Consider the following 11,140-nt stretch of genomic DNA (forward strand, 5'->3'; position numbering starts at 1 on the left):
GAACTCATTGAAACAAATAATCTAGAACAGGTTTTATGGGTCCTCGCAGGAAGGACATTAAATGAACGTACAATGGGAAGTTGCGTGTCTCAATAATAGTTCGCACTTGTCACCTAGACGTTATCGTACTATCTCCTCCTTATAAATAACTGATGAAAATGTTAGTCTACTTCCGACATCCCTGAATTAGTAATTTGCCGGTAACCATGAATAATTCTAGGGAGTGTTGTGAAAAATCACATAACAAAAGCTAAAACAGGCCTAGAAGTATCTCAGGGGAAGAAATTGTGAAGATAGGCGGTGGATGGCACTGGCTCAGAATCGTGTCCAATGCCGGACTTTAGTATTATAGGTGTTGGTCAGACCTACGAGTTCCATTACCGATGAGAACATTGACAAATGTTGACACCTTCATTATAAAAACCGACCAGGTTGAGGTAGCACTTGAGTCAAATTTCGACTAGTTACCAAATAGGGGAGACTCGCCTGAAGTGACATAGATGACTAAAATGACACATTTGTGTCAAATATATTCATCGAATGATTTTAAACTTTGCGCCATTAGGTTAGTCATGTTGGTACTCAACTATAGTGAAAGATGGCGTGTTGTGAAGGCGCGGTTTTGAAGCTTTATGTGAAATGTATGTTGTCTGGCGTTTCTCGTAAGATTATCCAGTCATGGTTCATCAACAATGGCAGTCTAATTTTTTGACATAAATACGTCTATACGGAAGGGTCTTTCGGCAAAAACAACGTTACGAAGATGTGTAAGATCCATACCAACAACGTGTAAATATGGACCGACAATGGTCAGCTTTTATATGAACTCCTGCGTGCATAACAATGCAAGAAAAAGGATTCGAATTTCTAACACACGCCTGCAACAATATTAGCTGAGCATGACGTAAGGCTCTTTTCTCATTTATTATGCATTACCTAAGAAACTAGTTGTTATGTCATCTGTTTATCGGCATTGATGTGTTTCATTACTGCCGTCAACAATCCGCTCTCTTTATAGCGGAAAGAGCTGAGCTGTGAATCGCTTGTAGAAGTGCGTCGTAGAGTAGATAATATTGTGCTGTTAAAAACGTTTTAGAATATCACAGGTACTTATCTTATATAAGAATTATTAAGAAATCTGTGATACTGCCCTCCACTCTCTCCACTTTAGTTTTGATTAAATTGATCATTGGGGGTGGACATCGTGGTCTCTCACAATTAAACAAAGTTTGAGGTAAGGGGAAAAGGCGCATCGCACTTCACGCTACTGCGTTTGTGTCTTGCGTCATACTATGTAGAGATAACAACATGGATGACATTGAAACTAAAAGAGTCCGTAAAGCAGAATATATAAGACAGTACAGAAAACGTACAAAAACAGAAGTATTAAATAATGAACCAGAAGTTCCCCCCCCAAAAATACCAAAAACTAATGCTGAACATATGAGGGATAGATAATTAAGCAATGTCTTAATCAAACTATTTACTCAATTGTAAAGCATGTATAAAGGGAATATTTAGAATAAAGCTAATATATAAACTTCCTTTCATTGTATTTATTGCCTAAATGTAATTGAAATACAAAGACGCGTTTACGTCAGATTCTCCGGAACCGTGGTTCCACTGTCAATTTTTTATCAGTTTACTGAAACAGAAATCCAATGAAGACTTTGGAAGTTAGTCATAATTACTAATAATTGCTTCGATCGGTGTTTATGGTGTTTTGAGATTATGCTTGGGAAAAAAATGCAGCCAACTTTGGGTTAATTGACATACCAGGTTTGTGTGTGAACTTTGTACACAGATATAATGGCACAGACTATCTTCCTTTGTCAGTCGAATATTTACTTGCTAATGCTAGAGTTAGTGTCACCAAACTTTATTACTGTAGACTTCATTTTGTGTTTAGTTTCTCTGTGCCTAATATGTTTTTAAAATCGTGATAAAATTGCATGTTCTGTCATCTTTATTGATAAACATAATACTTGTTTATGAGAATAATATAGGGTCTTGGCATTTCTGACGAAATGTGGGCATTTTTATAATACTTATGTCCATAGTAAGACTAGTTGCATATGTAACACGTTCCTTCATACCCACAAAATTACAGAAAGCATCCAGTCACACATCGAGAGGTCAATGCTGACGTATTAAAATCAATTTATTCCATTTAGGTCAATGTATCCTAATCTGATTTAGATTTTTGTTTATTTCCATAGTCTCTTCAAGCCGGGATAGTTCTTTCAAATAGGTCGCGACCACTCCAAAGTCACTTTTAATGTTACCATTTCATTTCACGCTATATAATAAACCCTGTAAGTAAAACAAATTTCCTGCCCTCTTTTTCTCTTTCATAGCTCTCGATGTAGAAATCTTTGATTATAGCAGCAGCATGAATCCATTATTGGCAAATAAAATTAGAACAAAAGTTTCACAGCATAAAGTCAATACTTTCGGAAACTTTCGCGGAGTCCAGGTGATTTTTTTCTCCCCGCCCCCCACACCTTCTGTTGTACATATAAACAGCTTTCATTTCGTGTCCTCAAAAGTACTTCCAGTTGTGCTGTGTACTCGCTGGCTAACGGTTGGACTTACTTGTTCGTCAAGGTGAGTGAATACAAATCTCTGTCGTCTCTGAGACCATGAAAGTGCGTTCGTTTCGTCGGTGTACATTAACGAAACGTAAAGAAAACATGTGAAAATTGTTCTGTATTAGTCTTTATAAATATTGCTGATATAGCTTCAGTGGCACAATTAGGATCCACCGAACCGTGATATATGTTAATGTGAATCAGTGTGTGAAGTTCCGGCAATTTGTAATAGAGCAAAACAGTTCATTGTATTATTGTGAACTAAGTATGTTAATTCTTGATCGTCGAATTAGTGTTATAGCAGCTGAAGTATCAACAATGTCTCAAGCAAGAGAAGTGAGGACAATTTCGGGTGGTGCGTGGTTGTCATTGTCTGTTGCTGGACTGGCATTGTTGATCATCGGCCCTGTATTCGCAAAGGCTCAGTCATTTTCCCGCGCATCAAAGGAGACATCTTCCTATAAAGGTTTCAGTGGTCTGTGGGCACGAAGTGATTCAGTGAAACAGGTGTATTATCACGATCAAACTGTGGCGGTAGTCGAACTTGGTCCAGGAAGAAGTCTCGAAAACTGCGAGCTGGTTGAAGTCACGTAAGTTTTGAAGAATATAATAGTCATTGTATTCTCTTGTTTCAAGAAATTGTGTTTGTGGTTTTGTAACGTAATCATGATAACTCTGAGACCAATTAATTGATGTAGTATATGAAATGTCATTACACGCCACTGCTTAGTCTCATGTTTAAAAAGTCTGCTTACAAGGCCACGATGCGAAATTTTGAGGTGGAGGCAACATTTGTGTCATTCAGTTGAGGAACTTGAAGTCTGCATGAAGATAGATTTAGGTAAATGATGAAATTTTATTAATGAACTGATTGAAACAAGCTTCGGAATTCCGATTTAATTTTTTAATTAAGAGGCTCTTGTGATTATATTTGAAAGAACCAGGCGTGTGATGCGACGTTATGATTCTACAAACAGGTACAGTAAATTCCGGTTAATCGGGGCAGCCGTTTATTTGGAACAAATTATTTTAGTCCAGATGTGTCCCAATTAACCGGAATCCACTGTACTGGTAATATTATTTTATTTCTGAAGTACGGGCATGGCATCGGAGAAAATATTTAATTTTTGTTTTATTACTGGAATAAAGTTACCGCGATAAAGAAACGTGGGCGGGATTAATTAGCCTCTACACCGTTGAGTATCCATGATAGATAAATTAATGCCTCTGCGAAACTTTATTATTATTATTTAGTGTTCTGTCTGAGGACAGGTCCATATGAACAGGATCCTTCCATCCTTTTCTCGGACTGGGACCTGTTCATATACGTTCTTGGCAGATGATCCAGAAATGGTTTGCCATTGCCTTCTTCTGTGTGTGAATGGAGTAATTGTTGGGATGCCACGGAGAAACCGGGGAAGCCCCCGGAGGAAAACTCCGTGTTGCCTAGACCACGGCCTTGCCCAACACAAGTTATAAATTCGGGCACCGCCGGGAATCGAACCCGAGACCCCAGCATTACAAGGCCAGCGTTCTAATCGCTAGACCACCGTGGCACATCTGCGAAACTTACAACCTGATAATCGATCAGTCTCTGTAAGAATGTTCATTAGCCGTGTTTAGAATAAGATTGGGAAGGAAGAGGTTGGTGTACTTGAACACTGGAAATTAGCTAGAATGAAGTGAGCATGACAGCAGAGAAATAATCCATAACACCCAAGGTCAGGATCAGAAACCGCACTTTCTGGTAGGAGACACACACTGTCTGTGCTACGCAGTCCGAAATAATTATCTTTCGGGAAATGAGTAGAATTCAGTCGAGTCATTAGATTCAAAAGACTAAGAAAAGAAAACGAAATGTTAGGTCGATGACATGGGATTCGATTCGCGGGCCTGCAGAATGCAAGTTGCTTGCTTCTTTATTTATCTAACGAGACTGTGTCGAGTAAATAGAGCATTGCTATTTTACAACGTTGCTTCAAGTGTACAGATTATATAATATTTATTGAGAAGGAAGATCATGAGTGGTGAGTAGGTATGGAGTAGAAGGAGTCCGTCCTTATTTGACATCCGGCTGGAGAGACTAAGTAAAACAACTTTCATATGCCGAATTCTAACCTCAGTCAATATCAAAAAGGAGTTTACTGTAGTGGAAATAAGTTATTAAATAATCTTCCACCTACTATCAAAAGTTTAAATCACGATATAAAAGTGTTTAAGTCTGCGTTAAAAGAGTATCTCCTATCTTACTCCTTCTACTCAGTAGAAGAGTCTACATCACCAAAAAAAGTCTCAACTATTATAAATACATGTAAGTAACAATGGCGATGGTTTCTCATCATAATTATTTTTTCTATATTACTGTAGTTCCAAAAACCTGTAAATAGCTGTTATACCTACGTATTTATATTTGTGCTATGACCTGTTCTGCATCCTTGACTTAGGCCTATAAAGGAACTATAGAATGTACATAGATAAAAAATTCTATTGTATTCAACGAAAAGAGAATAGACCGGCAGAAATTCTAACCGGGTGCCTTCCGAGCTTAGCTTGGGGTGGTCCATCAACTATTTACAGACTTCAAGAAAGCCTATGACACAGTTACAGGAGAAGGTCTTTACAATATTTTGCTTGTATTTGGTGTACTTAAGAAGCTAGTCATCTTAATTAAAACGTGTTTAAGTAAAACCTCTAGCAACATTTGTGTAGGTAAACATTTGTCCGATATACTTTCTATTTAGAATTGCTTGAAACAGGAAGATGCTCTTTCACCTCTGCTTTTCAATCTTGCCATAGAATACGCCTTCAGGAAAGTCCAAGTAAATCAGGGCGGTTTGGAATTGAGTGAGACACATCAGCTTTTGATCTATGCTGATGATATTAATCTGTTGTACGACAATTAAGGGCTAGTTGGTTTAAAAGTAAATTCAGCAAAGACAAAGTATGGCCATGTCTCGGCATCAGAATTTAGAACAGAACCAGAATATAAGGACTACACTAACAAGTCAGAATAACATAGTATGATTTGAGGTTATCACAGCGGTGAGTATGAAGATTTCTGTCTTCTGGGTTGTTGCGCCGTGTAGTCTGGTCGATGTTTACCAACGTTTCAGAGGTCATACTGCCTCCGTCATCAGGGCGATTCATCGCCGTGATGACGGAGCCAGCTAGCTCAGGATAGAGTCCGATGGCGGGATTTTGTGTGAATCTTCCGGTTCTATAAAGAAAGTGGGATATTCTATGACAATCTGAGCATTCAATTGACTTTTCGAAAAATTTCCTGCGCCGTAGAGTGAGTGAGAGACTCGTGACAAACAGGAATTTTAGGAGAAAGGACAATGCAACTTTTGAATAAAGAATAAAGGTGCTAAATTATTTCAAAACCAGGCAGTGAAAATAATATGAAATCAACTCATTCGTCCTTGAGAGTGAATAAAGAAGAAATAAAATAAGTAAATATATGCACGTACGTTACAATTTCTTGGAATTGCATTATCGAAAGGAGGGTGCCACGTGCTTGGCAACGCCGCAAACCACCGAAGTAAGAAATTGCACCTTCATGACTTATCGCGATGGACAAAGAACCAGCCATTTTCACAAGCAGTTCAAGAACCAGGAATTGTTTCCATTGTTTCGTATGTTACATCCAGAAATGCGTAGCTGCTAGCTAATTAACGTGCTTTATTGCGAGCGTAAATATGTTTGTATGAGGCCTTGTTCACATTACGCGGTTTGATTTATGTCTCATGTCATTGTTTTCTGATGACTTTAGTGAATTAAAGAATAGATCTTTTAAAATCTCGTCAGTGTTGCTTCAGGTCTCTCTTATTTAACTCATCGTTTCTCTTCCAAATCAAATAATAAAAATGTTTTTATTTAATATGTCAGCATACTGTAAAGTCATACTAATTAAATTTAATAACAGTTAGGGCTAATAAGCAACCTTATAAACTGAAGGCAATCTTATTAAAGATGTGTAAAACCTTTATAGGCCTTTTTTAAACTAATTCTTGACTTAGATTCTCAAGAACGTGTAGAAATACTGGTTTATATTTCGGCTTCGGTAAACATTTTTCCGTCACACGAATGTAGGCTTTGTTGCTACTATATTATATACACATACGAAGTAAGAATATTGGAATTCCGAACCTCTGCGTGATGCTATGTGGTTCGTGCGGTACACGCCTTGTGACTGGCCGACTGACACTACAACACTGACCTACTTCGTTATTTCTGGGTCTGTAACAGCTCGGCACACATTTCTTGCTGCTGTCTTGTTCCTGGTGCAATTTTATCTGGTGTACTTGAATTCTTTTTCGCTGCAGTACGAAGGGAAATCGACAATGACGAGCTGAAAATGCAGAACACTGTATCCAAATCTGACTGGTAAAATTGGTACTCGTACGGGGAACACCAAAATTTGAAAGGTGTTGTTAATTCTGCATCAGGGCAACCAGTGGAAGAACAAATGCCACATTCGTATCAAAGTTAATCATTAGACATGAGCGGGCCCATACGACATTCTTCGTTTACGCTAAAACGTGAAGATTACCTGAAGACAGCGTCAGCGAAAAGTAACTTCATTATCTTATTAATACGACTTCAGTAATCAAATATTGTTTAGTACGTGTCTTCATGAGGATAGTAGGTCGTATGCCTCAGGTGTTTGGGAAGGACGATTGTTCAGTTTAAGAACTATTCAAACATCATATTTTACATTAATTAGGAACCTGGAACTTCCTGAAAACGAAGCACGAATGCTAAACATTATATCTCCAACTTTACAAGCATCTTTGTTACGCATGCAATTGAAACGTTAAGTGCCAGAAAAGTAATTAGACGATTTCTCTTGCAGTACTCCAAAGGAAGTAGACGACACCTTACGAAGTCTGAGCTCCATATCCATGCCAATGGACATTAGTTTTGAGGAAATGTTCCAGCTAATGAACCAATGTCACGACCTTGTATCTTCGCTGGAAACTTCGGATAAGTCAAATAAATCTCCGCGAGTTACCGAAACAGTTCTTCTTGGCATTGTACCAGGTTAGAATATTTCCTATAGTGCATGTCACGTCCTATTATTCTTGTCATCACAGACTGGACAACTTAAATGCTGTAAAAGCCTAAAAATCTGCTTTCCAGCAACTTCATGGCCTTTCTTATAACATTCACCTTGTAGATTTATAATATTACCATGAAATTTTTGACCACGTGTCTTCGCCCTTTCAGTCTATATGGTTTCCTGTCTTTTTCTGTACATAGTATTACATTGTCCACCTAAGTCGTATTCCAGCTAACTCAGGAGAGGGTCCAATAATATGCTTCTGTAAAACACAATGATTAATTATTGGTTTCAAACGAGTAGGGATTTTCTAGTCCAGCCATATAATTGTCATTTGTACGAGGAAGAATCATGATTATTTACGCGTATTCAAAACTGTTACATTAGTTAAAGTTTCATTAGGGGAAATATATTATCTACAGAGAACTGTACTGGCGAAATCTCTTCACAAGTATGAAATCAGAAAACTAGACTGGAGAGTTAAGCGTATTCAATGCTTTTTCCTTCTTTTTCAGGAACCAAGTGGTGTGGTAATTCAGATATTGCAAAATCATACTTTGATTTGGGCAGAGAAAAAGATGTGGACAAATGCTGTCGTACTCATGACTTATGTCCTGTTAAGGTGCAATCTTACAGAACACGTTATAATCTCACTAATGAACATTTCTACACTAAGTAAGTTGAACCCCATTTAGCTTTACTCAGTTCCTTGAATAGTGAATGCTTATACTGTGTGCTAAATTTGCTGGCATGTAGATATTAGGGCAAGTAGTGGGAATATTAAAGATTTTAGAATTTCTTTACATGTTAAAAGAACAGAAAAATCCACACTACTAAGAGCAAAGCTATCCAGGAACAAATGTACAAACCAACTGTCTACACTTTTGCCAGAGGCGTTTCAATATCACGAGGTTATCATCAGTGGCGTGGCGTATTAAATTAGTCCATAAAATACAACAATGTATTGTCACAAAACTGTGTATAAAGATGGGGTCCTGTTCTTTTAAGTCATGTTTATATATCATAGTTTGTGTTGCACACGAACTGGTGCATTATCCCATTGAGTCGTGTCGTTCTATTAGAGGTGGAGGCGAAGTGTCTCTTGTGGCTTTACGTTTGTGTCCACCGTGAGTCGTGGCACGCACACGTAGAAATCCCCGACGGTCCACGTGCAGACGGCACAGCGCGAAACGAACTTCTACACAAGATAGTTCATGCGCGAAGACACGTCAATTGAAACGAAATAGGAAACCGACGCTGAGTGTCGAGATGCGTATAACCGAGACGCCTTCATGAGGTACCACATTGACAGGTTCCATTGGAAACGACGAACGACAGCCGACGCCGGGCGATCCGGACGTCGTGACATGTTTTATATATATATATATATATATAACATAACATTGACATTGACAAGAAATGGTAAACCCGGCGCCGAACGATGCAAAGCCAATCGCCGTGCAGTGCCACTGATAATAATCTCTTGAGGTCGAAACCCGTTTGGCATTAGTGTCCTTTCAAGTGTAAACAGTTGTTTGTATGCATGATGTTATAACCTAACCCTATCCAAATTAAATTCTAGGCCTTTGTGCTACATGGAAGTTGGTGGACAGTTTCATGGTAGGGCCACTTTACCCTGAGGAAAATTTTTGTGGGAAGTTAGGAATTTTCTCTCCACATCCATTTTCAGACTGCCTCAGGGGTCCGCCGAGCCTCATTTCAAATGGGTAGTAGCAACTGAATTACTTTCATGTATGTATTTTTGGCAGTGAAATAAAATAATATGGTGGGAAAAATTTACCAAAAGTAGCTCAGTCAGTATAGTGACTAGCTACGGGCTGGGCGACCGGGGTTCGATCCCCGACGGGGGCAGAGGATTTTCCCTCTAGCCTCTGCGTCCAGACCGGCTCTGAGGCCCACCCAGCCTCCTCTACAATGGGTACCGGGGTCCTTTCCCGGGGGTAAAGCCGGCCGGGGCGTGATGCTGACCACTCACCCCCATCTAGTGCCGAGGTCAAGGAAGAGAGGAGCTATACCTCCACTCACCCCAAACGCCTATATGGCGTATAGTGGGACAAACTTTACTTTCCTTCTCGAAGGTATCACCACCTTGTCGAAGGCAATCTGCCGGGTGAGGAGGCTTGCGTGCTCAAATGACCCTTAGGGCTATGCCGGCCTGAGCTTCGGCTCATGGTAGGGTCACCCAAGCCGGACAGGTCTAAGGAGATGCGCTAGACTAAGAGTGATACCCTGGTCCTCCAGGTTGGGGGTTGGGTGTAGGGCTAACAACCTTTCACCTTTAAAAAAAATATGTGTTACGAAAAAATCAACCAAGCCTCGGATCAGGACGGACTCTTTGGCACGACCACGGCAATTGAAAAAGGACATGAGATTTGGTACTTGGAACATTAGGAGCCTCTATAGGGCTGGGGCACTGAAATCAGTGTGTAGGGAATTAGGGAATTATAAGTTAGACTTAGTGGCAGTGCAGGAAGTGCGATGGGAGGGGGAGGGCATGATCCCAGTGGACAATTTTACATTTTTCTATGGAAAGGGGAATGACAATCATCAGCTAGGGACGGGTTTTTTTGTTCATAGCAGAATTAGGGCAGCAGTTAAGAGAGTAGAATTTGTTAGTGACAGGTTGTCTTACGTAATTTTGGAAGGACGTTGGTGCGACATCATTGTCCTTAATGTTCATGCCCCAACTGAAGACAAAAGCGATGATATCAAGGATAGCTTTTATGAAGAATTGGAATCAGTATTTGATACATTTGGCAAGTATCACATGAAAATTCTGCTAGGAGATTTCAATGCAAAAATTGGGAGGGAGGATATCTTCAAACCCACAATAGGCAGCGAGAGTCTCCATGCACTTAGTAATGATAACGGTCTTAGAGCAGTAACCTTCGCTACGTCAAAAGATTTAATTGTAAAAAGTACAAAATTTCCACACCGTGATGTTCATAAATACACTTGGACTTCTCCAGATGGCAGAACACACAATCAAATAGATCATGTTTTAGTAGATAAGAGAAGGCAGACAAATGTAATTGATGTGAGATCATTCAGAGGAGCAGATTGCGACACTGATCATTATCTGGTGGTAGCAAAAGTGAGGGAGCGGCTTTCAGTAAGTAGACGAACTAAACAAAATTTTGACACAGAAAGATTTGATTTTAAAAAATTAAGTGAGGGAGAGGCAAAGGAACAATATCAAGTTGAAATTTCGAATAGGTTTCAAATTTTAGAGGCAAATGAGGATAATGAAAGTGTGGACATCAACAGGGAGTGGGAAAATGTCAGAAACTGCATCAAAATTTCAGCAAAAGAGAAACTAGGATACTACAGGAGAAAGCAAAATAAACCGTGGTTTGATGAAGAATGTTCAAAATTAATAGATCGAAGGAAGCAAACAAAATTTCAATGGTTGCAGGACCCAAACAAAACAAATGCGGATAATCTATGTAACGTGAGACGTGAGGCT

General features: G+C 39.3%; 1 protein-coding gene across 4 annotated transcripts in view; it reads left to right on the forward strand.

The window, feature by feature from the left end:
• Positions 1-655: 655 nt before the first annotated feature.
• LOC110840654 (phospholipase A2 LaPLA2-1) overlaps positions 656-11,140 on the forward strand; it is a 30,182-nt gene continuing 19,697 nt past the window's right edge. Inside the window, exons 1-5 of one of the 4 annotated variants that reach the window (XM_087349238.1) lie at positions 677-1,106; positions 2,550-2,607; positions 2,885-3,181; positions 7,447-7,634; positions 8,169-8,328. In XM_087349238.1, coding sequence (XP_087205364.1) covers positions 2,910-3,181; positions 7,447-7,634; positions 8,169-8,328 — 620 coding nt within the window. In that variant the 5' untranslated portion in view covers positions 677-1,106; positions 2,550-2,607; positions 2,885-2,909. Of the gene's footprint in view, positions 1,107-2,549; positions 3,182-7,446; positions 7,635-8,168; positions 8,329-11,140 lie in introns of all 4 variants that reach the window. The other 3 variants (XR_015535256.1, XM_087349237.1, XM_022085843.2) reach the window with 3 other exon arrangements.

Source organism: Zootermopsis nevadensis, unplaced genomic scaffold (genome assembly GCF_977971745.1).
Source record: "Zootermopsis nevadensis isolate Lab colony 2312 unplaced genomic scaffold, Znev_1.0 Znev_ptg000015l, whole genome shotgun sequence".
NCBI classification, from domain to species: Eukaryota; Metazoa; Arthropoda; class Insecta; order Blattodea; family Termopsidae; genus Zootermopsis; species Zootermopsis nevadensis.